Source organism: Leishmania martiniquensis, chromosome 22 (genome assembly GCF_017916325.1).
Source record: "Leishmania martiniquensis isolate LSCM1 chromosome 22, whole genome shotgun sequence".
Taxonomy (NCBI): domain Eukaryota; phylum Euglenozoa; class Kinetoplastea; order Trypanosomatida; family Trypanosomatidae; genus Leishmania; species Leishmania martiniquensis.
The window spans coordinates 375001-401764 of record NC_090157.1 but is presented as its reverse complement, the minus strand read 5'-3'; the positions used below and the strand labels follow the sequence as shown (position 1 = coordinate 401764).

General features: G+C 62.6%; 7 protein-coding genes across 7 annotated transcripts; all 7 read right to left on the bottom strand.

The window, feature by feature from the left end:
* Nucleotides 1-558: 558 nt before the first annotated feature.
* On the bottom strand, nucleotides 559-2247 carry LSCM1_02933 (uncharacterized protein; the record flags this gene model as incomplete). Its single annotated transcript, XM_067320493.1, has 1 exon — nucleotides 559-2247. One exon carries the CDS (start codon nucleotides 2245-2247, stop codon nucleotides 559-561), a length of 1689 nt encoding a protein of 562 aa, XP_067178805.1.
* A 1306-nt stretch (nucleotides 2248-3553) lies between these two features.
* LSCM1_02932 (uncharacterized protein) lies at nucleotides 3554-6373 on the bottom strand (the record flags this gene model as incomplete). The annotated part of the gene is made up of 1 exon (XM_067320492.1): nucleotides 3554-6373. One exon carries the CDS (start codon nucleotides 6371-6373, stop codon nucleotides 3554-3556), a length of 2820 nt encoding a protein of 939 aa, XP_067178804.1.
* Nucleotides 6374-8742: 2369 nt separating this feature from the next.
* LSCM1_02931 (uncharacterized protein) lies at nucleotides 8743-9108 on the bottom strand (the record flags this gene model as incomplete). The annotated part of the gene is made up of 1 exon (XM_067320491.1): nucleotides 8743-9108. One exon carries the CDS (start codon nucleotides 9106-9108, stop codon nucleotides 8743-8745), a length of 366 nt encoding a protein of 121 aa, XP_067178803.1.
* Nucleotides 9109-9911: 803 nt separating this feature from the next.
* Nucleotides 9912-12047, bottom strand: LSCM1_02930 (uncharacterized protein; the record flags this gene model as incomplete). The annotated part of the gene is made up of 1 exon (XM_067320490.1): nucleotides 9912-12047. One exon carries the CDS (start codon nucleotides 12045-12047, stop codon nucleotides 9912-9914), a length of 2136 nt encoding a protein of 711 aa, XP_067178802.1.
* Nucleotides 12048-13415: 1368 nt separating this feature from the next.
* LSCM1_02929 (uncharacterized protein) lies at nucleotides 13416-14255 on the bottom strand (the record flags this gene model as incomplete). Its single annotated transcript, XM_067320489.1, has 1 exon — nucleotides 13416-14255. The coding sequence occupies one exon, from the start codon at nucleotides 14253-14255 to the stop codon at nucleotides 13416-13418; it is 840 nt and encodes a 279-aa protein (XP_067178801.1).
* A 5391-nt stretch (nucleotides 14256-19646) lies between these two features.
* Nucleotides 19647-23978, bottom strand: LSCM1_02928 (uncharacterized protein; the record flags this gene model as incomplete). The annotated part of the gene is made up of 1 exon (XM_067320488.1): nucleotides 19647-23978. The coding sequence occupies one exon, from the start codon at nucleotides 23976-23978 to the stop codon at nucleotides 19647-19649; it is 4332 nt and encodes a 1443-aa protein (XP_067178800.1).
* A 1532-nt stretch (nucleotides 23979-25510) lies between these two features.
* On the bottom strand, nucleotides 25511-26419 carry LSCM1_02927 (uncharacterized protein; the record flags this gene model as incomplete). The annotated part of the gene is made up of 1 exon (XM_067320487.1): nucleotides 25511-26419. One exon carries the CDS (start codon nucleotides 26417-26419, stop codon nucleotides 25511-25513), a length of 909 nt encoding a protein of 302 aa, XP_067178799.1.
* Between the last annotated feature and the right edge of the window lie 345 nt (nucleotides 26420-26764).

The following is a 26764-nucleotide window of genomic DNA, read 5'->3' as shown; positions in this document are numbered from 1 at the left end:
CCGCCGCCGCCTTCGACTTAGCTGTCTGGGGGGGGGAGGAGAATACAAGGCTAACGGCGGTGCCTCTGCTGTGGTGGTGGACTCCAATGCTCCCGAGTCGCATGCCGCGGAAGGCAAAGCCGCTAGGCCGTCCCCTTCACAGCCGACTGCTGAAGCCTCCGCTGCTGCGTAACTGATCTGCACCGCCGGATCCACCATAATTGTGTGCAGCAGATGGCAAGCCTCCGACTCGCTCAGACGGCCCTTATCGTCCACGTCGAAGGCGTGCCTCTTCGTCTGCCCGCATGTGGGCGCCCGAAGAGCGGGAGCGTATTATCCTTTTTTTTCCATGCGTGCCTGCGCGCACACGTCCCATTTGCGTGATAAAAAGGCCCTTGCTTTCGATGTGGCTTGTCGCTATCGCCTTCACTGGTCCGCACCAACAATCGTTCGCATGCATTGTATCCGCCACCACCACCACTGAATATATATATATATATGAAAGAATCGCCTCGGACGCACAGGCTGGATCGCCGCCCCTTCGGCAACGGTGATCATTGCAACCTTCCGTGCGCTGCGTCACTTCATGGCGGCGCGGCTGCGGAGAGTGGGGTCGCACGTCCGTGAGGCGAACAGAGAGAAGAATCGCAAAGAGCGCTCCGCTGCCCACTGCTGCTCTGCAAATATCGTCAGCTCTCGCACCGCCTGCAGCAGGTGCGTGGCGTGCTCGTTGTTCAGCAGATGCGCTATTCGGTTGCGCTCCACCCGCTCCATCGACCGGCGCATGTGCACCTCTCCGCCAGAGAATAGGCCCAGCTTCCAGTTCGCTGTCCCCATCGTGATGTCGACGTAGTCCTGCCGCACCGCCATGAAGTTATGCTCCTGCTGCAGATGGCGCACAACCATGGTGTGCAGACTCTTGCGAAGCTCGGCCGGGATGACGAATGACGCCGCGGCGGCAGATGAACGTGACGCCGCAGCGGAGGTTTCGTAGTCACTGCAAACGTACGCAAGTAGCTCCAGCGCGTCCTGTCGGGTGCGGGCCAGCGCTCGCCACTTGTCCACTTCGTCGGCGACGGCACGGCCCTGCACAAGTCGCACGTCAGCAGGTAGAGCGTTTTGGAGGGCAAGGTAGACGACAGATGACCATCCTTGCTGCGCCGCTGCAAGGAGCCCTTCCCGCGGCGGGGCAGTTGACGCAGCACAACACCGGCCATCGCGCTGATGCGGATCAAGGCTCTGCTGCCAGCGCAGCGCGACCAGGTACCATAGCGCACGCAAGAGTTCAGCGAGTTGCAGCTGCTCCTCCGGCAATGCGCAACTTTTGCCATCGGCGGTAAACGCGCTTTCTACCACCTCCTGCTGCGGTGTTGCCTCCACCTCCGCCTTCAGCTGCGCAAGCAACTCAAACTCACGGTTCAGTACCGCCATCTCCGGCAGCCCCGTCGCACGCGCGGCGTTCGCGTTCGGTGCCGCAAAGCGAGCCGAGAGGTACGCACGCAGCGCGCGCGGAATAGGGCATGACAGCGGCGTGGCCAGCGGGACACTCAGTGTGGGGAGATCACCAACAGGTGACGACTGCTGCTGCGGCTGCGAGACGGTTGATGCTGGCGTACTCGCCTTGGCGGAACAGTCAGCCGATGGTGTGTTGGTGCTCAAAACACATTCCGCGGCCCAGTAGTGTTCTAACTGTCTGAGGCAGGCCTGCAATGCCGCGACGCCCAACTCCCTCTGCGCCAACACGTCTTCGTCGCTCTTCATGCGCGGAGCTGTGGGCGCGCTGAGCGAGGCGCCCGATGGCGCGCTGGCCAACGTACCCGAGCTTCCTTGCGGCCCGTCACTCTCTTCACCAGAAGAGCCGGTGGGGGTGCGCGGAGCCCCGTTTAGCTTGGATGCCTGCTCCATATCTTCTCGGCTGCGCTTCTGGCCTGCCACAGTCCCGCCAAGCTCCCCTTGATGCTCAGGTTGCTGCCGCAAGGATTGCACACGCTGCAGAGCAGCTGTATATGGGTCACAGGTGGTGCCGCTGGACCCGCTATCAGGGCTGCCGCTGCTGCTTGCCGTCGCATGCCCTGAGGAAGTCGCCGTGCTACTCTTGTCGGCAGCTGTCACGTTGCTGCAGAGCGCGCGGGTGTTTGCAGAGGTGTCTGCGCCAACAGCCGCAGCTGCAGACGATCCACCTAAGGCCTCTTGTTGCTGCTGCTGCTGCGGCGGTGGCGGCCGTTGTTTCTTCTTCAGCAGCAACCCGTGTAGTCCTTCCAAGTCCATCTGCGCAGCGAGGAGGTCCAAAGTGCGTGCCCGAACGTATTCTGGTGTATGCGCGCGTACGCCTCTGTCTGTCTGTCTGTATGAATGCGCCTGTCTGTCACGGGCGCCCCAAACCGCTTGGCACAGGGCAGCACGAGCCCACACTGCGAAGGTGGTGCCCCATCAGCGTGGGTTGTGAGATTGAAGGGGGGAGAGAGGGAGGAGAGGGGAGAGGCACGCGCGCGGACGTACGAGCCATGATGACAGGCACAAGCGAAGAGTGCAGTGAGGCGGAAGAATGTGAAGCCCAGCAGAGAAGAAAACTAACGTGTGGGAGCAGAGTACTCGTCGACGCGCGAGAGAGGGGGAGAGGCGGGCCCGCCTGACACACCATCACACCCAGGCCAATGGACTTCTTCGACACCGACGGCCACAACGAGGCAGCAATTATCAGACGCCCTGCCGTCATTGGTGTGAGTCCGCCATGAGGGTGGTAATGGTGGTGCTACGGGGAGGAGGCGGATGTGGTGTCGCGGTTGCCCGCATCATTGCGGCTTCCGCTTCACCACAGTTTCCCCAATCGATGTAGGTTAGAAGGCAGAGGTAAAGGACAGCACACCGGTGCCGACGCGCCCCGCCCAATAGGGAGGAGGAGGAGGGGAGTCACGATATATATTCGGGAAGGGGACTGGCTGGTTGACTTTGTTTACATCTTCACTACATACCGCCCGAAAAGGGCGCAGCACGCAAAGGGGTAAAGGAGCGGTAAAGGAGAGGCAGTGCGTTGTGGCGACGGCAATCACCACCACCACCACCAACACCAACGGCGACGATGCGGATCCTCGTCAAACCTTCCCCTCCCCCCTCCCCCCAACGTTTCGACAAGGGGAGGAGCAGAGCGCTGCGAACAACAGCCATGACAGCGCACATATATGTACACACACGCGCGCACACGCACACACCTACCCACGCACGCAGACAGACCCGCTTGTACTGTTCCTCTCTCGAGCCGCGGCGTCAGCTTCTTTCCTCGCCCGCGCTACAGCACTATGATACATGAGAGACTCTCGACGGCGAAAGAAGAGCAGCACGTGCAGCGGAGGCCGGCGTGCCGTACACTCAGAGGGAGGGAGGGCGAGAGAGAGAGACGCGCGCATGTGAAAGAGGCGTTGGAGCCCCACTACCCGCCTCTCCTTCCCTGCCTTCTGTAGGTACGTCCTCGACAGCGCGAAGCTGAGAAGCGACAGTGTCGCGTGGGGAGTTGAAGGAGGGCGCGCCTCCGCCCCGCACCGAGACGCCATGAGCTGCATATGCGGTGATGGCTGGGCTACTGCTGTCGTGCAGGGCTAGTACACGAGACGGATGCCACCTTCGGCCCATGACAGGCCTTCTCTTTGGCCAGCTCCGCCGCCTTGACGCGGGTGCGGTCACGCGCGGTCTGGGCAAACTCCTTCGCTATCGGGTTGTGCTGCGGATCCTCGATGAACTGCGCAAACAGCGATTGAATCCGCTTCCGAAGACTTGTCAGAGACGCCTCCTTGCGGCCACGGTGCAAAAGGTCGGCCTCACGGTCGATCAGCTCGCACAGCTCCTGCGTGAGCGGCGAGCCGGCGCTGAATTCCCGCACCGTCCACTTCACGCGCAAAAGGATGTCGAGGCGGGCAGCCGCCGCCGACGGCAAGTCCGCAACGGCGCCGCTCACCGCCGCCGTCGCAGAAGGCACAGGACCGGCCGCGGCCTTCGTCCCCCATAACGAATCAGAGGTGCCGTTCGGGCTGTGCAGAGCGTTCTTTGAATCCACCAACGGCGGCGATAGTGAAGAGGCAAAAGTGCCTTGTGGCGAGCTCTGCGCAGATGTGGAGCCTTTCGCCGTTGCTACAGAGCCGCTGGAGGTGAGGCAGAGTCGCTCGTACAAGTCGCGCAGCTCGGCAGCACGCTGCGTTTCGGGGGTACACACATGGACGGTGCCCCACTGTTTGGGGGCAGCCATGCGCTTCAGCGTCTGCACAAACCGCTTTTCCTGCTGCGTCTTGCTCACCTCGCGACGGCGCTGGTCGAGCTGCTGAAGGAGCTGCAGCTCCGTCTCGGTGAGTGCCAGCAGTGCCGCCCTAATTTCGATTGGTGACAGCGACGGGTCGCGTTGGATGCATGCCGCCTCGTCGGCACGCCACTTGAGAATGTCCCGCTTTACGCGCTCGAAGTCCGCCGCGCTGCGCGGGTCGTCGCGGCGCAACTGCGCGGCGTCCTCCACTGCCATCTGCAGTGCCTCCTCCCGCCGCTGGCGCACCCCGGCGCGGTGCTGGCGCGCCGCCTCAGCCACCTCTAGCTCAGCGTGGATGCGACGCGCCTTCCACTGACGGTACATTTTCTGAATTATGATCGCCATCTCCACACGCAGCGCATGCAGCTCGGCGGCCGTGAAGTACGGCCGCGCGACAACGATGAAGTCGTGCGCGTCACTCAGGATCAGGTCAACGCGCGGCGTCTGCACACACGCCTCACGGTGCGTCTGGCAGCTGCGCGAGATTCCGAGGGTCTGCGTCTGGCGAGTGCACCGATTTGCCGACGAGCCCTTTGCCGTAGAGAAGGGGGAGTACTCGAGGTCGCGATGATAAAGCTGCGTCGAAGCGTGCAGCCGCACGTTCTCTGGGTGACGCTTGTCCCGGTACCCGCCGAGAAACGCTTTCCCTGGAGCCACAAAGCCGTCTTGCAGGATGGCGACAATGGCAAAATTTGGCAGCACCGCGGCTGCTCCATCATTGGCGCCGTCCTCGCCGCGCCCCCCGTGTGAGGCCGGCAACTGCTGAGCATCCTGGAGGGCCTGCACACGATGTATCACCTCGTCGTAGCTGTACCCCTGATTACGTCCTTCGACGAGAACGTGGGGGGAAACCACTAGCTTGCGCGGCCGCACACGGATACAACGCGCCACATAGTCATCGGATGTGAGGCGGCACAGGTGCTCCGGCACGGCCGTGAGCGATGCCTGCGCTTCTTCGCCTTCGCCCTTGCGATCGTCGCACGCGGGCGTCGCTTCCGGAGAAGCGGCGCCGCGCGCATCGGCGGCTACAGGAAAGGTGAGAGAGACCCAAATGGGCTCAGCGCGATCGTTGACAGCGCCTTCGGCATGACCGCCATCGCCCTTCTCCACACCGCGTGCAGCCCCGCGGTCCGCCATGGCACTCGTGAAGTCGCAGTCCACTAAGAGCGTCTCCGTGAAGCGCACACGCTGGTGCTGGTGGAAGATCCGAAACGATTGCGGATGGACGATGAGGTGATTGGCGATGCTTTCGAAGAGGTCCTGTGCGACAAGTACCCAGTGCGGCGCGACGCTGCCGTTGGCCTCCGAGGCAGCTGTTGTGGGAGTCTTTGGATTCGTTGGGCGGTAGATGTTGGGGTTCTGCACAGGCACTTCAAGTCGGGTGACGGCCCCCATGGGAAGCACCGTGACAGTAACCGTGACCTTTCCATGCGGGGCTTGAGGGGGAAGGCTGCAGCGCGGCGGCGCCACTGGCTGCCGCTTGGCTGCGTAAGGGTCAGTGGAAGCATTAGCGCTAGCTGTCTCGCCTTCGCTTGAACCAGCAGCAGCACCTCCACCACTAGCATCACCATGGCTATCATCTTGACGCTCACCATGCTCCTCTGCCACGTCTACGTCCACTTCTGCGTCTGCCTGTGTCCCCTGAGTTGGCTGGCGGGCTGCCGCGGCGGTAATCACGGAGCAGCGATGCTCCGCGACATCCACGGCCCTTGAAGGGAAGCCGCTGCCGGCGCTGGCGGCGCCGCCGTGTTCGCCTTCCCAAGCTGGCATCTCCTCGTACTCAGTTGCGTCTTCGCGGCTGTCGCCCACGCCGCTGTAGAGGCGGAAGGAGGAGGAAGCCGGCCGCACTCGAACGTCGTGCGCGACGTCAACGGCAAGCTCCTCTTCAGTCGTGTGCAGCTGAGTGCAGTGTGCCACGCTGTCCTCGTGCTGAGAGGCCCGCTGAGGAGCGACTTCATGTCCTACCCTCCAGTCATCTTCTAAATCGTCCATCTCAGCGTGGGCAGGCGGCGTTGCCGCTGCCGCTGGCACCTCCTGTCCCTCATGGACGCTCTCACCGGTGAGAGGCTGCGGGTCCCCGGCAAATTCGTCACCGTTGCTGCTCATCTCCGCTCACGCGTGCGGCTGCTGCTTGGGGAGCTGCTCTGCGGACGCAGTGAAAGAGGGAAAGTTGCTGGAAACAGGCGAGGCGAGGGGAGGGGAAGAGGAAGCCGCGACCGTGCGAGTGCGAAGTCGCGCAAGTGTGTCTATCAGTGCGGCCGTGGAATAAGAGACGACTGCCTGGTGCTTACTATGAAAGCTTTTACTCATGGGGCGCGTAGTGGGCACAGAGAGAGCGAGCGAGCGAGCGAGAAGCGTGCTGAGAAAACCAAGAGAGTCGCGTCAATGGACTCAACATACAGGCGCGCGCACGGACGCCTGTGCACGGGACCGTACTGCCGTATACGCCTGCCGCTAACCAAGTCCCACACGAACACACTTGCTCTCTCTCTCTCTCTCGAATGCGTGCGTGATGTTCTCCTCGTTGACAGCTGCGCCCTTTTCAGCTTCTCGTATGCTTCTCCGCTATACTACACGAGCGTGTAAGAGGGAAAGGCGTGGGGCAAAAGAAAAGGAAAGGGAAGGGGTGTACATAGAGAAAGATCCGCGTGCGCAAATGTGGCGGAGTTGCAGGAGAGGCGGGATGCCCGCTACTCGTGCTGCTGCCAAAGTTACTGTAGATGTGCCCCTCTCGCCAGCCTCCGCGCACACATCATAACTACGGCAGCAAGAGGCTGCACGACATGCCGTGAAGGGATGAAGATAGACAGAGAGTCGTAGTGAGGTGCGTGTGTGTGTGTGTGTGTCCGTTATGGGGGAGGAGGGAGGGGTGGGAGCGCGGCCTCTCTCTCTCCTCTCGCCAATTCACGTGCGATCGGTCTTGTCGCGTGTTTGGTGAACGAACGGCTTTCTTCTCCTCCAGTGCTTTACCGCATTCCTAATGGCGAAAGAAAAGTGACAAGTACAGCGTGCGGCGACGAGCAGTGGGGTAGGGGGAGAGAGGCGGCGGCAGACTAGTGATCTACAGTGTCCTCCCTCTTCTCTTCGCCTCCTCCGCCTCTTTCGCCATTAGCAGCTTCATTTGGTCCTGCACCAGTCTCTCGTTCTCTCGCTGGTACGTGGTGTAGGCTACTGCGCCGACGGTTGCCACCGCCGCGAGACCACCAACCGCACGCAGCATCCGCTTGGCTTTCGTCTCTTGAGAAGGTGTTGTTAGAGGGGCGTCAAAGAAAAGAGGAGAAGCGGTGCACCCCCACTTCCCACGCCGCCCTCCTGAAAGGGCAGTGAGGCCGACAATTGAACGAGAGACCCTTCGCTGCGCTACCGATTTCTGTATTGGAGTGGGTAAGAGCGAAAGGCACGCACCGTTGCCGCCATGCGCGCCTGCCTGTTGATGTATCTATGGTGTCTGCTTGCGATAGAGCGAGCGAGGAAGAACGCCACGCTATTCCTGTCGCAGCTGTTGGAGACACATCGCATTATCGGGAGGAGTGAGCATGTCCGTGTCCAAGAGAAGAGGGATGAAAGCGGACGCGGGGGGGTGGGTGGGTGGGCAATGGTGGAATGGCGTGGCGCTGGTGCCGTATAGACAACTTACAAGCATGCATGGCAAGGCCCTGATAAGCTGTGCCAACTCTCGGGGGCCATTATCGCTCGGGCCTCCCTTCCGCTACCCTCGCTTCGTCCGCGGAAGCAGGAGAACAGAGCCGGTGGTGGCCGAATGCCGGGAGTGATGCACTAGCACACGCAGGGATGGTGGGAAAGGGGGTCAAGCATCCAATTAGAACGGGCTTCGATGAGGATCGAGCCCCTGGCGCGTGCATTTCTCTCCTCTTCTCTCCCCTCCACATACTTCCCTCGCTTCTCTCCCTCCCAGCTCGCCTTGCATCGGCTTCCCTTTTCTGCCTCTCCGCCGTGACCTTAGAGAAGGGCGCTTCGGCCCGCGCCGGTGAGCGCGAGAAACATCAAAAAAGATGCACACACCAACACACAGGCAAAGGGGATGGTGACGGGCGTGCTTGCGCGTGTGTGTGTGTGTGTCATACTTCGAAAAAAAAAGATTAAAGAATCGGGTCGACGGCGACCCTCTGCAGCAACGCCCGGCATCTGTCTACAATGCGTGAGCGCCTGTCATGTTCATACACACACACTTATATATATACATATGTGCGTGCTCTATGCGTGTAGGTGTGACACGCGCTTCTGCATGCGGACCTGTGTTGCGCCCCACGAGGGCATCTCTGCATGTGGTCGGGTGGGTGGCGTGCAGCCAGCGGCCCGCCGAGATGGAGAGCAAACAAACAAACATAAAGAACAGAAATGTGCCAACGTGCGGTCGACACCTCCCCCCCTCTACCCCCCTCCCACACGCACGCGCATACCCCCTTCGCCAGACTCAAGCGTGCCGCTTTTTCCTCTCCCCCCTACTTCCCTCTCTACTTCACCTGCTTCTGCACCTGTTCCATGATAATCTTGTGGAAGTCCTCCGGACTCTGGTGCGCCTTCACCACCGGCTTCCCACGCAGCTCGTAGGTCGACGACTCCGCGTTGTGGGCGAGGTTGCTCAGTGCATCCGTCGCCTCCTGCACCTCGAAAAATTTTGACTCGACCACCTCCTCCGGTGCTGGGCTGCTCTGGCTCTCCTTGATGCGGGCTGCAGCAATTGCCTTGTCTTCCATGATCTTGCTGCCAGCGCCCCCGTTGCCGGAGGCTGGGCCCGTGGTGGGGCCCTGTTGCTGCTTGTACTGAAGCACGCGGGGACTCACCCACTTTCCCCCAGACGCCTTGTTCGCGGACGACATGGCTCGATACCTTTTTCGGAAACGTTTCTCCCGTTCTCTTCACCTTCTCTGCGACTGCGTCACGGCGTGTGGCTGGGCTGGTTGGAGTCCTCCCCCTGCGTGCCTTTGGCTCTCGTGCACGTGGCGGAAGTGTTGACCTGCTCGTTCGTTGACTGCCACCGAACCGGAGTGTGTCTTGACGGCGCCGATGAGGCGTTGCCGACTAGGAGCAGGGTGCGAGTGCGTGCAGAAGAGGTGGATAAGGGGAGGGGGCCGTAGATGCGTGGAGACGGGCTGAATCACGACTTGCACAGGGATACACTCGAAAGAGAGAGAGAAAGGAAGATGGCCAAAGATGGGAGGGTAAACCAGTGGGCAGAGGGCAGCTGAAGGGCAGGAGGAGGAGGAGGGGGGCGAATGCTGCCATCGTTCACGCTCAGACGTGTGCCCGTCCGTCCGTGGAGAGGGGAGGGGGAGCGGAAGCGTACACCTTCGCGTTTCGCTTCCTCCACGCCTTTGGAGGCGGGACTGTGGGCCTCCTGCTGCGGTGTCGCGACGCGCACACGCGTATTGCTGTTTTTTCGCGTTGCCTTGTCTCCACTCGCGCAGTCGAGGGCGACGTGCGTGCTGTGCGCTCGTAAACTTCTCGCGGGCGCCTGTTGGCGGATGCCCCGTCCTACATGACGCCCCGAACGCGAAAAAAAAGCGAAGAGCCATACAAGAGCCACCAATGCCGCCGCCTCCTTCCCCTTCTCCCCACTCACGCCGACGCGTTCCAGGACCGGTTCTCTGTGCCCCTCATAAATCGAAGCTCGGCGGGCTTCTCAGACCCTTGATAGCCACACACGCCACGCATCCGTCTCGCGCCGTAGGTCTGAGCACGCCAGTCTTTCCATCACCGTTGTGGGCTCATCATCCATCTCTAGCTCCGTTAGCGGCTGCGTCAGCACCGTCGTATGCAGCAGCGCCTTCATGTGCGAGACGCTCATGAGGCCGTTGATAGCGGCGTGGCCGGAGGAGAACCCTACGGGAGCTGACGCTCCCTTACGCTCTGTAGAACGGCTGCTTGCAGTTGCGGGTGCATCACGGTCACTATCGCCGACGCGACCGGAGCGTCGCGGCGGCGCAAGAGCGTCCGGCAGCGCCCCCCCGAAAGGGCCTTTCGAAAACCGGGACACCTTTCTAGAGGCGCCGCTGCCGCTCCGGTCTCGATCGTCGATGCCCCTGCCCTTATTTCTCATCACCGTCTCGTCTTTGACCTCGTCGCTATCCTCACGATCTTCAGCTGCGACAGCTGTCCGAGACAGCTGTGCCTCATAGAGCTCCACCTTCCAACGCAAAAAACTGTAGGTGCCGCGCCGGCGCGACACAGCGGGCCACAACGACGTTGTCGCGGCACTGTTCATCGTCAAGTCGCCGTAGTTGCTGCCGCTGCTACCGCCACCTTTGCCTACCTGTCCAACCGTACTCGTGGACGATGGGGGAAGGCTGATGAAGTAGTCGTTACTCGTACCGTAGAGGTACGCCCCGGCGAGGAGAGGCGCACCCCAGGGAAGGCGAGGCTGATGATGTGGCCGCGCAAGGACGCCCTTCGAGAGAGCCAGCGCTGCACTTGCGGGCGGAGTCGACGCCGATGCCTCGAGATCCTGCAGGCTCGTGGCTGACGGCACCAGTGTGGTGCTGCTAAAGGCAAGGCTAGTGCCAGCCGCTGGCGTGCTGGATGCAGCTAAGTCGCCAACCGCTGCACTCTCTGGCAGCGGCGGTCGTCGATGTTGGCGCCACTGCAGCCACAAGCGGTAAACAGCGCCACGCCACGCATCACGCTGGGCGGCGCCGCTCCTCTCAAAGGGCACCGCCGCTTCGAGGGAGAGAATACGCTGCAGCGCCGCCGCCGTGCGCTGCGACTGGGACCAGGTGCGCCATTCGAGACCCACCACCTCGTGCTCGATCTCGCGCCGCGCCTCCTCAGTGAGCTCGTAGCCCGCCTGCCGATCGTGTCGGCTGCTTGCGCCATTTTTAGACTTGGAAACGGCACCGGCCTCGCCGCTTGGCGAGCCCTCGGCTGAGGTGACAATGGAGATGTGTGAGCCCTCGATGCCCTGCAATGGACCCGATTCGTCCGCTCTAGCGGCGGACGCGTACAGCATTGGCACACCTGCTGCCACCACGTCGGCCAGCTGAGTCGCTGAAAGCGAAAATATAGAGTCCTCTGTGGCGCTCTGCGGTCTTGGAGGGGCGAGGGGGTGGGGAACAGCATGCGCAGCTGTATCCGATTGGACGACAATCGACGGCGACGGCTCCGTCGAGGGTGATGCCCTCTTCTTGGCGCCAAATGCCCACGGCTCAAAGGCTGAAGAGGGGTCTATGGAGTCGTGCCGCACGCCCGCTACGGTGCCTCGCACGCGCCACCGAAGGCTTCGCACGTCGTCGTCGCCGCCACACGGCTCGCGGCTTTCACTCTCCTCACCCCCGCTCCCCTTCGACCCCGGCGCGTGCCTTGCTGGCGCTGGCCCGAAATCATCCAGAAGAAGAAATACCGGCGGTATCTCAATATTCCACGGATGCTGGGGCGCCGTTAGGCTTGCCGTGCCCGTTGGTGAGCTCAAGCCGAGTGCGTCTCGTCTTCCGCTGGATGCGAGTGTTGCGCTTAGGCTCTTGCCCTGGGGTAAATAAAGTGCCGAGGCAGCGACGCAAGCGCCGCCAAGACCGCTACTTTGGCTGCGCATCGTGTGAGAAGAGACACCACCTCCGCCGACGCTACTAGCAGTATTTCCATAGAGCTGGTAGAGAGAAGCGTAGGGAACATCTCCCTGCAGCCACTGCGTTAGGGGCGCCTCCGGCCAGCTGAAGCAGTACGACTGCTCATCCTCCAGTGGCAGCAGCTGCAAGCTCTCATTGGCGGTAACTGTGCGTTCCTCCGCGGAGTCCAGCGGCCTGTACCGTTTTCGGGAAGCGCTCATGATGGGCGAGCCAGCCGGGCACCACCCTGCGGCAACGGGGTGGCTCTTTCGCTTATAGCGTCTCGCTTCGTACGCTGCTCTTCTTGTCTTGTGCAAAGCACCGACGGTGGAGTACGGCGGTGGAGCGTGGGTGTGCTGGCGAGGCGGCTCCCGCCGCCTCTGTTTCCTGCTGTCTCGCCCTTCTCCTTTCACGACGCCCACGCGTGAGAAAGGGGGGAAAGGGGAGGGGGACGGCGTGGCTGGTTCCTCACAGCTTTGAACGCACCGCTGTCTTACCCCTATTTCGGGGAATGTGTGCGGGTGTGTGTGTGTGTGTGTGGCCAGCGAAGGCCTCCATAGGCGAGAAGGTATATTTTGACCCACGCACATACGCGCACGCGGAACGCGCAGCGGCACGTTTGTGTTGCGGTGCGGCTGTACCGATTCGCTCGTATGTCTGCGGCACACTCTGCAAAGTCCGCAAAGAGAGAGAGGGGGGGGTGAAGGGCTGGGGGAATGTGAAGAGGCGAATACGCACCCGTAGAGAAATAGCGGAGGCACAGCCCCGCGCGTTCACCGTTTGGCTGGCCAATTCTCCTCCAGGAGATAAATGCCGAGCTTGACCTGACTCCGCTGCTGCGAGCGATCAATTCAGCAGCAGCAGCACCACCACCCACCCACCTTTCCTCTCTTGCTTGGACAGTGTTGTCCTCCCCCCTCCACCGCCTACTCGCCCGAACAAGAGGGCTGCCAAAGTGTCCCACATTCGATGTTCGGCCACCTGAGGCCATCCACGGCTGCCCTCACGCCCACAGGCTTCACTGCTTAGCCGCGAACGGGGCGTGTTCAGGGGATGTGCGCAGTTTTTTTCTTCGTTCAGGGGAAGTACGGGGAGTGGGGGCAGGGAGGAACGTACAGAACGCCATCAAAGGTGAAAGCGACGCATCCTCACACACGCACACACACCGATGCAGTCAGGAAGAGCAAGAGGAATGCCCTGCCTAACATAAACAACCTCTCCAAAGCGTCACCGTGTTTCCACAGTGACAACCCGAGCCAAATTGCCTTCATCCCCAGCGTATCGTGGACGATTCAACAGCACACACTCGCACAGAGAGAGAGAGAGACACAAATACGCACCTGCACATGCGTGTGTGCGCGCGCATCAGAGGGGGGGGGAAGGCGAAGAAAGTCAACGAGCCTGTAATGAGCACGAGTCGCGCAGCCCATTCCCCTCTTCCCGCTTTGCCGCCTCAACACTGCGGTGTCGACAATGGCAGAGGTGCCATTGGAGGGCGTCAGTCACCACTCAGCTGCTCGTACGGCACCGCGCGCTCCAAAATGCAGCATAGCAGACAGCTACACGCACGCGCACACACGATGCCGTCGCTAAATACCTTCAGCAGTGATGGCAGGCACATCCAGCACGGTCGGCTCCGTCCGCAGCCCAGCACGTTTCATTGTCATAAGCGACGCGTACGGGATCGCCGTGCGGTCTGGCAGCAGCATGTCGGAATCTTCGGCAAGGGTGAGGAGGAGATGGGAAGACTTTTTTGTCTTCCACGCGTAGTAGCCACGACTGCGAATGTCCACCTGTTTGTCTGTCGGCCCCGGCATGCAGGTGATGTAGGCGATGCGCAGGCGCTCCTTGTCGAGCCCCTTGCCCTCCGCCCCTTGCTGCGCTAGCTCTAGGGCCCGAAAGACAGCCATGTGGCCCTTACGTGTAGAGAGCTTGCACTGCGCCATGGCCTCTCGCACGGATAGGCCTCGGAGAACGCTCAGTTCAATGTCCAGCTTCTTCCATGCAGACGGGACAGCCTTCATCATGAAGCTATACTGAGGCAGCTGATCCTGCGCTTTCTGCAGCTCCGTCTCAAGTCGCTCGCAGTACATCTTCCAGTTCACCTGATACATGACGCCGTCCTCCTCCACCAAAGCCCAGCGATCCTCTGTCACACGCTGGCTGTTCACCACTTTCTCCCAGCGGTTGACATCGGGTAGATTCGCCTTGGTGATCCAGAGGGAACGCCACAGTGTGCGGTCCAGCAGGATACGCGGGGTGCTGCCCATATGCTTTTGGATCGCAAACGGACGAGCAGAGGAGTACTGACGCTTATACCACAGCGCACGCGCGTAGTGTTTCTGTGTCGCGAGGAACTGGCCGCCAACATTCTGCCGCTTCGGGGCAGGGCGCAACCCGATATTGTACCGAGGGGCTGGCTTCGGCATCCTACACGCGCGTGAAGTACTGAGTATGTGTAGGTGTGTGTGTGTGTGTTGATGTGGAAGGGAAGGGGGCAGAAAATAAAAAAAGGTTCAAGGAAACGCACGAGTGCACCACAGTAGATACATACATACATATATGTATATATATATATGTATGTATGTGCATATACCCCGGGATGAAGATGCGGTGTGGCGCTGGCCGAATGTCTCGAGTGTTGGCCGGCAATCTTCGCTACCCCAACCTTCTTCACAAGAGGAGAGGAAGGGTGAAGGGGGGCGGTTGGCCCCGCTCAAGGATCGGCGAGCAGGGAGAGGGACGGAGCGAGCTTTCGGTGCTCTGGCGACCGGTGGGGGGGGGGAGGGGAAAAGGGGAGTCTCGCCGGGGCATTTGCGCTCAACGGCGCTCCCACTGAGACCGCAGTCGTCTTTCGTTCGAGGAGTTGCTGCGACTCAACATGAACCAGACCCGCACTCCACATCGCACCGATTTCCCTCCGCCGGCGATGGTGAAGTGTGGCGCCTCTCCGGCCCTCGCAGAAGCGCGTGAAAAGGTCTGCCACTCATCATTGACGACGCCACACGGCACTCGCACACCCATACGATCGGATGCGAGACGACCCAGGGTACGGGTCGAACTCGCCAACAAGACGCGACACCGTGCCGGCAGGATTACAGCAACTCGGCATTGTGAAAAAATAGAGCACGAGCTCCACCGCTCGCGGCTCAGAGTGCGCCTCGTTGCGAGGTCAAAAAGTCACTCGCACGCTCGTCTTTGCGAACCGAGGTGTCGCATCAGCTAGCTTGTCTACCCACATCTGCTGCTGCGTCGCTGCGCGCTCCTTCTCGGGAAAGCCCGACGGAGCGCTTCCGCTTCGGTGCTCGCGACAGGCACGGTGGCACACCACAGTCCGTTCTCAAACCCATTTGGCGTGGTGGCACATCGATCTCTCCGTTCCCACTCACGCGAACTCTTCCGCAAACGGCATAGGACGTCTTCGGCTCGGCAGCCCAACTGAGCAGTTCGGTGTCCTCCACGCGTGCGGGCAGCTCAAGCTCCGGCGATGCGTGGAGGGTTTCCTCTGTGCGCAGGTCAGCGATGCGAGACGCAGCTGATACCAGCTCGTCCTAACGAGCTTCTTCTGCAGCCCGCAAGATACCGTCGTCATTCAAGGCTACTGCCATCACGGGGGTAGCCCTGCCCACGATTGCCGAGGAGAACACATCGTAGCTCACAGCCACGCTCCAGTGCGCGACACGGACGGCAGCGCCCACAGCCGGAAGTACTCGTCGTCTTTCGGCACGCGTACGAATCGGTGACGGAGTGGATCTGCCAATGGGAACAGTATCGGTACATGCTTCCACGTGAAGCTGAGGCACGTGGGGCCGGCTGCGCAGCTGTTTGTCGTCGCGTAAAGCGAGATGGATGCGGCACCCTTCCATCTTGGACACAGCGAAAGCTTTTACGCCGCGCACAAGTCCCCCCCTCCCTGAGAGAGCCACACCCGTGATGCGCTCGCTTAGGACAAGGCAAGGCTCAGCCTTCCCATCCGCACGAGGTCTGTCGTCAGCGGATGGCACTTTTGCGCCTCGCGCGGCATCCGGAGACCGTCGAGGTGAGCGGCGTCGGCATGTCTCTGCCACACTACCGCAAAATGCTCCGCGCCTCTGGCCGAGTCGCGCTCACCACCTCAACAGCATCCCCGTCCACTGAGAGAGTTGCTCTCGAGGTGCAGTAGCCATTGAGAATGGCGGGGGTGTGGGGCAGGAACAGCACCCCACGAGCCCCCTCTAAGGGCGGCGCTGGCACTGAACAGTGCGGCCTTTGCTTCCCCCGTGAGGAAGAGCCTGAAGCCCGGGGGATTGGGCAAGCGCGGCAGCCGGCGGGTACCCCGACAAAAACACACGCTCTTTTAGGGGGACGACAAAGGCCACAAAGCGCCGTGGGGCGGCCTTTACCGGCAGCAACCCCGCCATCTCGTCTTCCCAACGTGGCACGCGCCGACCGAATCGCAAATCCGGACGAGGAGTCCAAACGAATTCGCCGCGTACGGCATCGCTCCCCGCGCAAGACGACTCGCCATCGCTGCAGTGTGACCCGTCGCATGGGGAGCAAGGGACGCACGGCTCACTGCACCGAAGTAGGGGTGATGAGCAAGCGAGCACCCTTTCCGCGTCGCATGGTGAGGGCCACGCCACATTGGGCTGGCTGGCCGGGGGACAAGGACAGACATCAGCGGGCGGTTGTGCAGCGCCAACTGTCGAAAAAAAAGAGAGCACCAGCAGACACTGAAGACGCCCTCCCCCCTGGGGAGAGGAGGGGGGGCTAAGGGGATCGCCTTCGCACAGTTCGACTCCCCCCTCCCTCCGGCGTTTCCTTATTCGGCTCGACTCTACGTGAGAAGCGGTGGAAAAGAGAAAAGCTGCGCCGCCACGTTACGCCAACTGTTACATCCGTTGCCACTGTAGCCCTTTCTGACAGTGCACTGTACGAGGTGGAGCTTCTCCGCAGCGCACGTTCATCATGAAGCAGCAAGCGCTGGCGTCGGAGCGGATAAGAAGATCGCCCGCGCCCACGAGTCCCCAAACCCTTTTCGTCGCTCACTCGACACTTCACACAGAAGAGTGCGTCCATCCCACGTGTCTACACCGTTCCGCGGAGGACTGCTTCAATGGCTGTCGCCACCGCACAACACCCTCTCGAAGTTCGCCGTGCTCTGTAGTGAACTCGCATATCTGCATGTGTGTGCATCTGTGTGTGTGTGTGTGGGATAGCAACAAAATTGAAGAGGAAAGAGATGGCAGCAAAACACTGGAGGAAAGCGTTCTCGGCGTCGTCGACGACGGGGAGGAAACAGCCGCGAAGTCGCGCCAAACGCGCCAAGATTCACAGAATGCGTTGGGCCTCTTCTTCGCACAAGAGATCCCCGCTCGCCTTCCCTATACTTGACGATGGACGGAAGCGCGGCAGAGGGGCTTACACTCTCGCGGAGCTGATTTGCCGACAGCAGCATGGGCCCCCTTGGTGCTGCAGACACCAATGCGGTAGCAGCCGTTTCCAGAAGCCCATTGCATCGCCGCCGTACCCTCTGCATGCAATGACCCTGGCATATCCTTTAAAGCACAGCAGGCTGCGCCCTTCTGCGCCCGTACCTGAAAGCGCAACGTGCCATACGCCTTACCAGCCAAAACGAACCATCATCGCATTTTTTTTACATCCAGCTGTACAACAACTGCCGCACCGCTCCCCCCTTGGGACCGTTTGCCGACTCCTATGGGAAGTGAAGTTTACGTGGCGCAGCCGTCTACCGATGCGGCGTCACGACGCAAACGCCATCCGCCACCTTTCTCCTCAAGAGAAGGCGCGAAAAAGGCACTAAAGGCTCTCGGCGTCCCGCGCAGAGTGGGCACTGGTCGCTCGTACCGCGGCCGGTGGGTGGCAGACGTCAGCCGTGAGCCGAAGCTCAGGTGTATGCAATGCAAAAGAGAAATACAAAAAGACTCCCCACAATGAAAAAAGAATAAATGCACCGCACATTGCCGTTGTGTACTGTTCCGCTAGACGCCGCGCGGTACGACGGGCGCATGCGCACCTACAGCCACAGCACACAAGCCTCCGCTGCGCCACGGCTGCAGCAGAGTCCGTAGAGGCGCAAGGTCTACACTCAGGCCATGCGTCTGGCAGGCTCTGCGTCGCCTTCCTCTTTCCGCCTTGGCACACACGCTCCCCTGTGGGCGCAAAACGTGCGTGGGTGGACGGCGCGCTTCACGCGTGCACAACATCATCGGTATGCTGAGCCTGATGAAGGCATCACGTCGCTTTCCGTGGAAGTTCTCGCCTCAATGCAACGCGACCTCCGGTGTAGCCTCGGCGTCTAATTCGTCCCACCAGCGTCAATGCAGCGCTACCGCGCCGGCAACTGCTTCAAGGTACCCACGAGGCAGCTCATTTGTCAGCATTGCGTCTGACGTCCTGCGCCGTAAAGCACTTACTCACTCTCGCGATGGCTACCTCCAGTGAAACTTGTCAACGCAGCACCGTCGACCGCAACGGATATTGCCCGTCACCGGGTCCGCTTCAACAGCGTCTAGCGCTGCACCTGCTGCCACGCTACCGTGAAGCCGTACTCTCGCTCTCAGGCAACTCCGTTGTATCGGCGCTCCTCTTGCCAGGCTAAGACAGAGTGACGTTGATCTCCGTCCACTCGGTGGAGTCGGCGCTCCTGTTGTCCACTGACGGCAGGGTGACGTTGATCTCCGTCCACTCGGTGGAGTCGGCGCTGTTCTTGCCCGGCGAGGACGCGGTAATGTTGATCTCCGTCCACTCGGTGGAGTCGGCGCTCCTGTTGTCCACTGACGGCAGGGTGACGTTGATCTCCGTCCACTCGGTGGAGTCGGCGCTGTTCTTGCCCGGCGAGGACGCGGTAATGTTGATCTCCGTCCACTCGGTGGAGTCGGCGCTGCTGCAGTAGACCTTCGAAATAGCTGCTTTCGAGGGCGGCGGCGGCGGCGTTGCAAGCGGAGTTACTCCAGCAGCCAACGCTTGTGGCTCAGCGCACGCGGTCAGCGCAAGCACAGCCACGACGCACGCCAGCAGCGTCGCAAGCACACTCGCACGGCTCATCTTCATGGTGCTCCTTCACAGGGGGACTCGTGGAAGGTATGCGCGCACGCGGGGCGAGGGGGTACGCTCGTACAGCTGTCAGCGAGAGAGGGCAGCACCGGAGATGGGGGTGTTAAAGGGGGCGAAGGGCGTCGGCGGAGGGAAGAGAATCGGTAGTGGGGAGAGCGATGGCGCACTTTTTGTATGTCTGAGGCGTGCGTGTGCGTGTGTGGGTGAGGGTCAGGGCGCACGGCGGGAAGCCGCGTGGCGTAGGCCGGGTCACAGACGCATCGAGAGAGGTGTGGAGGAGAAGTGGGAGGGGAGTCGGCAGAGAGAAGGGCGTGCGGCAAGCACAGAGGCGACGGGCCGCGAGGGCGGCCTGCAGCAGCACGCGCATGCTCACAGCCGCGGACGCGTACGCACATGCACAGTTGCTGACGGTGTGAGGAGGTGTGTCGAAGGCGCGTGGGCTTCGGGGGCGCCACAGCGCCAAGACGTACGGCGCGGCGGCCGGCAACGCGTATCGCACTCATCGGCGTCGCCCAGCCCGTACGCGCGTACCGACCGGAGCTGGCGAGACGGCAGCGGATTCGCGGGGCGCTGTATTGCCAAGTGCAGCCGCAATCGGCAAGAGAGGGCACAGAAGGACGAGAGAGTGAGAGAGGAAAGGGAGCAGCCGCAGGGCAGGGGAGAAGATTCCCACCGCGCCGAAAGCAAAACGCAGGAGCCTCTCGCCACTGAGCGCTGGCCGGCGCCGCACCAACCGCCATGCGCTGCATCCGTGGCCTAGAGCTCTACGGCGATAGTGCAGCGAGCTCTTTCGCCAGGTCGCTCAGCGCTGCCGACAAGGCAGCCTGAGCGCGGCGCACCTGCTGGAGGCCCACCAGCGGCTCTCCGTCGCAATCAGTCGTCACGAGAGCCTCCGGGGGCTCGCCGAATCCAGGATGTGCCGTTACCGCGCCGGAGGCTGACCCTTGGCAAGCATATTCCACGGCACGCTTGTAATTGAGCTCCGTCACTTCCACCGCGAAAAGATGATCCTCGTGCATCCGAATATGGCGGCGGTGGAAGGCCTCCTCCTGAAGAAGGCGCTGTCGGGCCACTGCGTGCGACTCGCGTATTCCACGCGAGGCAGGCGTGCCATCACTCAGGTCGGCATTCCCAGCCCCCGCCCCACTGCGCCGCGCTGCGGTTGAGAGCATGCGTTCACTGGCCCTCGCTCCTGCGCCGGCGGGGTGGATGACGGAGCGATGCCTGGGCGACGGAATGCCGCCATGATAGCCCGGGGCGGTATCTTTCGAGGTCGCGTGAGGTGCCGAGGGCGCCCTGGCAGTCGGGCCCAATGGCGTAGACGGGCGCTTCAGCGGCGCAGCAACGGCCGGGCTGCTGCGCACCCAAACGGCTGCGCTACGCCCCTCCTCCGCTGCAGCGTGGCAGAGGCGCCTCCCCACGCGCTGGTGGCGGCGCGTCCCGCGGACTGGCTCAGAGGCGTCCGCTGCAGAAGGCGACGTCCCCAGGTGACAGCTTCGCGGGCGCCCGTCGGGCGATCGTTGCACGGCCGGCGCAGATGCGGCCCTTCCAAGAGCGCCGGCCGCGAATCCAAATGGAGCGCGTCGCGCCACTGGATAGGGCGGCGTGCGCACTGACAAGCCTGCTTGCCTGTGCAGGTGCCGTTGCCCTCGCGCCGGCTGCGGAAGCAGTGCCGCACAGCGCCGCCGTGGCTCCTCGGCATCCGGCGACCCGCTCAGGCACAGACTCCACGGCGCGGCATCGGCCATCGCCGCCGGCATCGCGCCGACATCCGCACTCCGCTCCGCCGAGGCAGCGTGAGCGTGCGCTGGCCTCGGCAGCGAGGGGAAGGACCGCGACGGTACGCCGCCACTGGCAGAAGCAGCAGCGGCACCCGCAGCCCCCACTGCCGGCATGGCGCGACTACCACCATGTGGCGTTGGCGCACCAGGCGGCGCGGAAGGATGCACGCCCGTTGCTGTTGCACCTGCAGCGGCGCCAGGGGCTCCCAAGAGGGTCTCGCGCGCCTCCAGCACCCGGGTGGCAAGCAGGCGAGGGCCGCACACGACAGCGTAGCCAGGCGTCAACGGAGAGCCGGGGAGGAGGCCCCCAACACCATCGAAGGCGGCGCCGACACGCCTCGTAGTTGCAGTACGCTCCCCGACCGCCAGCGGCACGAATGAAGCAAGACGCGCCGGCTCCGTCGACGGCCCACGGTCACGCGGGTCGCTCCGAGGGCAGCCGGCCGGCGCCGTTCCATGACGCCTAGACGGCGCACCGGCCACTGCCACCGGCCTCTGCGACGCCCGCGGACCCCGTGGCCCTTGTCCACGCCGATGCGCTTCGTCTGCGCACCAGCGGCTCTGGCAATCGCTCAGGGTGTCGAGCCAGCAGATGTCGCCGGGCACGACGTCCAAAGACGTAAGGGGCCGCCACGCGTGCGTCTTTATTAGCGGCTCTCGGTCGTCCTCCGCGCCGTCCAGCTCAGCCATCCTCGCAGAGCTGCTCAACACGGCATCCCGCGGGGCCAACTCCGCCAAATGCGCTGGCAATGGTGCACGCTGCCCGCTGGAGAAGCCCGGCAGCGGGTAAGGGTGCTTCAGCGCCACAGCCCTTCCAGCTCGGCGTGCATCGCCATGGGACAATAGAAATCCCTCGCCAGCATTGCCCTCCTCATGCCATCCGGCAGCGGTGCTCTTATCATCTAGGCCGAAACGCGCGGCGCCTCCCAGGCTGAGCTCACGCTCAGCCCAGCCCGCCCCGCACCCTTCATCTGGCGATGTGATCATTGTCAGCTGCACGCGAGAGCGGGGTGGCGCCGCCTCGCCTCGACATGCTCGTGCACTGGCACGCTTCGCTTCCGACACAGGGGCTCCTGGCGCACAACTTTGCACCACCGAGAGCACAGTCGACCCACCACCCTCAGGGAAAGGGGGAAAGGTGCGATGGGGGAGCGATACGAGCGGGACTGCCACCATATAGGGTGCCTCGCAGCCACCACCATCGCTCGCAGTGCCCGAGGTGCTAGTGATGCTCGTGCTGCGGACGTGCGCGGGAGGCACACGCGCGCGCAACCCAGAAGCTTTGCGCACGGAGGGCGGTGTCAGCAGAGTCCCAGACAGGCCGACCTCCCTGCCAACAGAGCTGGGCACCCAACGCACAAGGTTGACACCACCTGTGAACGGGCTTGCTGCCGCCCTGCCATCCCCGCGGCGTGACGGCGGCGGGTGGCCGTCGTCGCGCTCGGTCACTTGCTGCACCGCCGAGCGCAGCGGGGAGTGCGTGGCGACCGGCGAAGAAGACAACGGCGCGGCGGTCTCACCAACTGCGCGGCGAACGACACACCCCTGACGGCGCCACAGACCCGACGCTCGTCCCTGCTGCTGCGGCGCGTTGCGTGAACGATCGACCCACGGTGCGGCACCCCGGCGTGCCACGTCCACCTCTTGAGTGCGAGCAGCGCTGTCCCTTAAAGAGATTTCGACGAAGGATTCTTCACCCTCGACATACCCCCTAGCAGGCGGCATCGAGACGCGAGCCGTTCGGGCAGCGGCCGCCTCAGAAGCTGCAGCCTGGAGCGCCACGCGACCGCTAGCTCGCCATGCGGCAGGTGGGAGCGGGGGAGGGCTTCCGTCAGCGACGGTCGCGGCACCACCATCACCACCGCTACCACGGCACCCCACAGCCCCCTCCGTTGGTGTGGCTACAGGAAGCCGCCGCGCGGCCAGCTCCGTCATCTCAGGACCCGTGCTGCGCCACCGAGTTCTTGCCAAGCCGTTCTCATCCTCTCTCTCATCCCCACCGGGCCCCCCGACGGTGCTCTGAGGTGACAGCGGCGCGGACAGCGGCGATCTCACCCCGAGACAGCGCGAAGCTACTGGAGATGGCGCCGTCGATGACCCTCGTGATGCGCCGAGCGCCTGCCGCGTCTCGTCGGCCCGCTGGGCCTCGCACGAGCGGCGCTCCCTCGCGCTGTCGCTGTTGCTCCGCAGCCTGTGGCACGCAAGCGGCAGCGTCTGCGCCAAGAGCAACGGTGGGTGAAGCAGCGCCGGCGCCTGCAACGGCGGCCGCGCACCGTCCACCTCAGGAGCACCGTGCGATCCGCGGGCGGCGCCCTCGTCGTCGTCCGCGGCGCCGACGGCGAGATGGTCGGAATGGGACCGTCCCCAGCGGCTGCAGTGACGGTGGTGGTCCTCATCACGACCGTAGCGGTCGGAGGACGCCACGGATGTCACCCCTGCCTCGCTCAGCGGCGCACGCCGTCCCGCCGCGTGCGAGAGAGACGCGCAACTCGCCAAGTCAGGCGACCGCAGCGGCAGTGTCGACGTGCTGCTCTTCACGCGTGCATACCGTAGCGCCCGATCGCAGTGTGGTCGGGTGTCCATCACCCCCCGGGCGCCATCACCAGAGAGGGGCCCCAGCACGAGCATCCCAAGCGGGCCACAGCGGGCACCGCGTGCTCCCGTGCCGGGAGACACCTCAGTGGCGGCGTTGCGCTCAGCACTGCCGGGTGCCAGCTCCGTCTGCGCAGTCCCGCGCAGCGGTGATGACCTCTCCGTCCCGGCAAAGGCGTGACACATCAGATGCATTCGTCCCTCTAGCCACCGGGTCGCGGGTGCACCACCGGCGACCGCAGTAGGCCCACCTGCTCTTGCATCACCCTCCAGTAGCGAGGCCTGGGGTCTCCGCTCGCCCACTCCGCCACTGGTGCGCTCGCTCTCCGCCGCTGGGCGTGACGCGCCGTCGGACGACGGTGCCGTCCTCACCGGCAGGATCGACTCACGGCTCGGCAAAGCGCCGACAAGCTCGCCGATGGCCTGACGCTGCGGCGACCCTGCCGCGCGGGCGTTCGGCGGTGGTGGTCTGTGCGTCCTCTTCCCCTCGCTCAGTGAGGGCGCTGATCCGCTCTCGCCCACCGCCATCTGCTTTGGCCCACTGCTGTCTCCCCCAACGCCGCCACGTGAGCGGGTTGCGCTGCAACGGGCGTCATGGCGTTCGCTCCCACCATCAGTGCCGTCCAGCCCCACGGCATCCCCCAGCAACTTCGTCCCCCGGCCAGCAGCGCTGCTGCCACTGCTAGAAGACGACGAAGACGAGCCGATTGCGATATCCGTCATGGCTCTGCAGAAGGGGAGGGGGAGGGGAAGGAAGGGGGCCGCAAGCTCAAGGAGCGAGAGAGGTGGAAGACGGCAACGCCTAGCACCTGCGGCCCCGGCAACAGCAGGCTGTCGCGCCACTGCCTGTACACCTGTCAGTCAGTCAATCTGTGTGCGTGCGCGGGATCGGCAGACCGCCGTGTCCGTCAGGGAAGACAGACAGGAGGAGCGAAGCAACGCGAAAGGCACACGAGAGGGCGTAGGGAATAAGCGGGTGGCACCCTAGAGATTCCGAAGGCGAGAGAGAGAGAGACAGTCGTGGGAAAAGGGCCAGGTGCTGTGAGCGTGTGCGTGTGTGTGTGTGAGGGGGGAGGATGGTGAGATGAGCTCCTCGCAAAGGAGATACACACACGCAGGCACACCAACGCGACCAACGCACAGCACTGCAGAAGATTCGTAGCGAGACAGTAGATGGGTAGAGGTGATGGCGCACGGGGGGTGCAAGAAGAGCAACTCGGTAGGTGAAGGAGCAGTGGCGGTCAGAGGAACGGCAGCCCGCCGACATGTGCCGCACAAAACCACGGAAAGAAGGTGTCAAGGTCAGAAAGGGGAAAGCGAGGACAACGAAAGACTGCTCGATGCGCCACCGAACCGATAAGATGGATGCAACGGGCGTATAAGGTGGCAGGGAAGGCGTGTGTGTGTGTGAGTGCGTGTGAAACCACAAGCCTCCCCTTCTCTATGTCTTCATCAAGAGAAATTATATATATATGTGTGTGTAAAATCTAGAGCACAGGCACGCAGGTCCCCCGTTCTCGCAACGAGCGCGCAGCCACGCGGCACGGTTCACGGCGAAGTGCGGACATGCACCTTCTCGTAGAGTACTAGAGCTCTGCCCCTCTCCTTCCCAGAAGAGAGAGAGGGTTGGAGCAGAGAGACCGTATCTACCAAGCAAGCGCAAGGCAGGCTGAGCGAAAAGAGAGCGAAACAAATGGGGTCTGGGTCACCTCATGAACGGGCGAGAATCTCTGCAGGATAGGTGCAGGGAGGGGGTGACATGTATGCGTCACGTACACGAAGACAGAGGCGAGAAAGAGAAGAGGGGAGGGGTGGGGGGTGGGCGTCGGAGAATCAGTGAAGGGAGTGGATGAGTGAGGCTGTATAAAAGGAGGAAGACGCGGGTGCGGCTGCCATGGTGCCCATTAGCGCACTTTGGGTTCCCCCCGTGGCACGGCGCTTCAGAAAGAGCCTCAGGGAGAGAGAGAAGGAGTGAAGAGAGCAAACCAAAACGAAACAGACGAGCGCAGCGACGCGCGCGTTCGGAGGAAGCCCTCCCGCCCCCCTCCCCAAACACACACACATACATACACACACACTCGCATACAGACACACACACACACACACACAGACACAGAAATGAAGCAGCCAGGCAGAGAGAAGGCGGTCGCACTCCCTTTTTTTTCCCTCCGTTGCAGACGCCCAAGCCGCGGCCGAGAACGAAACGGTATGCAGCGGACGGGCAAGGAAACATGAAGAAATGCCCCGATCCCTTCCTACCAACGCTGCGCGGCATCCTCGTTGATGGGGCGATGCCACGCCAGACCCCGCTCCTGCAGCTGCCGCAGCTGCTTCTCCCGATCCGCAACCTTTGCGCGCGTCCAGAGCGACTCAGCAACGTGCTTGTTATCCATGTACGCCATCCAGTTCTTTCTGAGTAGGTGACCCTCATCCATCGGCGTGTAGGGAGCCAGCAGCTCGAATGGAAGCGCCCGCACCTTCGCGCCAGGCGCACCACGCGGCCGGTACTGCGGGCCGTGCCGTGTGAAGTACTCCTTGCCGCGTAGACTGTGAGCCCAACGCTGGCCCTGCTTGCTTGCAAGCCACTGGTCCTCCCAGGCATGGCGACGGCGGACCTCGTCAACGGGTTGCTGAGCCTTAGCCATCGGGATGGTACGGTGCACTCGGCGAGGAGCACTTTCTGAAGCAGCGCCGTCGAGCGGCACCTCGTCGCGGCGAAGCACGCCGCCCAGCGTCTCGATCGAGTCTTCTGGGACAGTGTAGAACTCCGGGTTGTCTCGAATGCCGAGTATGATTGGCTTCAGATCCTTCAAAAATTGTTTGTACACCTTCAGCTCTGCCTGCTCCATGAGCGCACGGCCTTGCTGGCAAGCGTCGGTGTACGCGGCAAGCACAAGCTTCTGTTGCTGGGCCGGGGGCAGGTCCTCAACGGCGGGGTTGACGCGCACCCGCTTGAGAAAGCCGCTGGGCGTTGTCATCACCTCGACGCGGCCAGCCCACGCGCGGCCTACGACAGACATGCGGTCGAGCCGGATCTGATACTCATATTTGTTATTGTACACATACGCGAGAAGACGGTGAAACTGCCGCTCCGGCATGAGGCGCCGGTGATGCGCCCAGAGTGCGCCACGCACGCGCTCTGCAATGCGGCGGTAGACCTCCATGGCGTGCGAGCTTCGCGTGCTTTGCGGCCAAATCGAACGCCGGCGCCGTTTCGTCGTCTTCGACGGCGCCTCCTCTTTTCATCCTGTCGCTCAAACATTAAAAAAAAAAGGGGGGGGCACGGGACGAAAAAAAAAACGCTAAGGCGAGCCGAGCAGTGAGGAGCGCACCGGTAACGCATTCGGTGTATAGAACCGATGAGAGGCATAGAGAAGAGTTCACCTACGCATGTAGGTGAAACAAGAAGCAACCCGTGCCCAGAATTGACTGCCGACCCGCTCTCTGACGCGCTGTCACCGCCACTTCTCATCACCTGCGAGGCGAGAGTCCCCGTATGTCACCTCCCC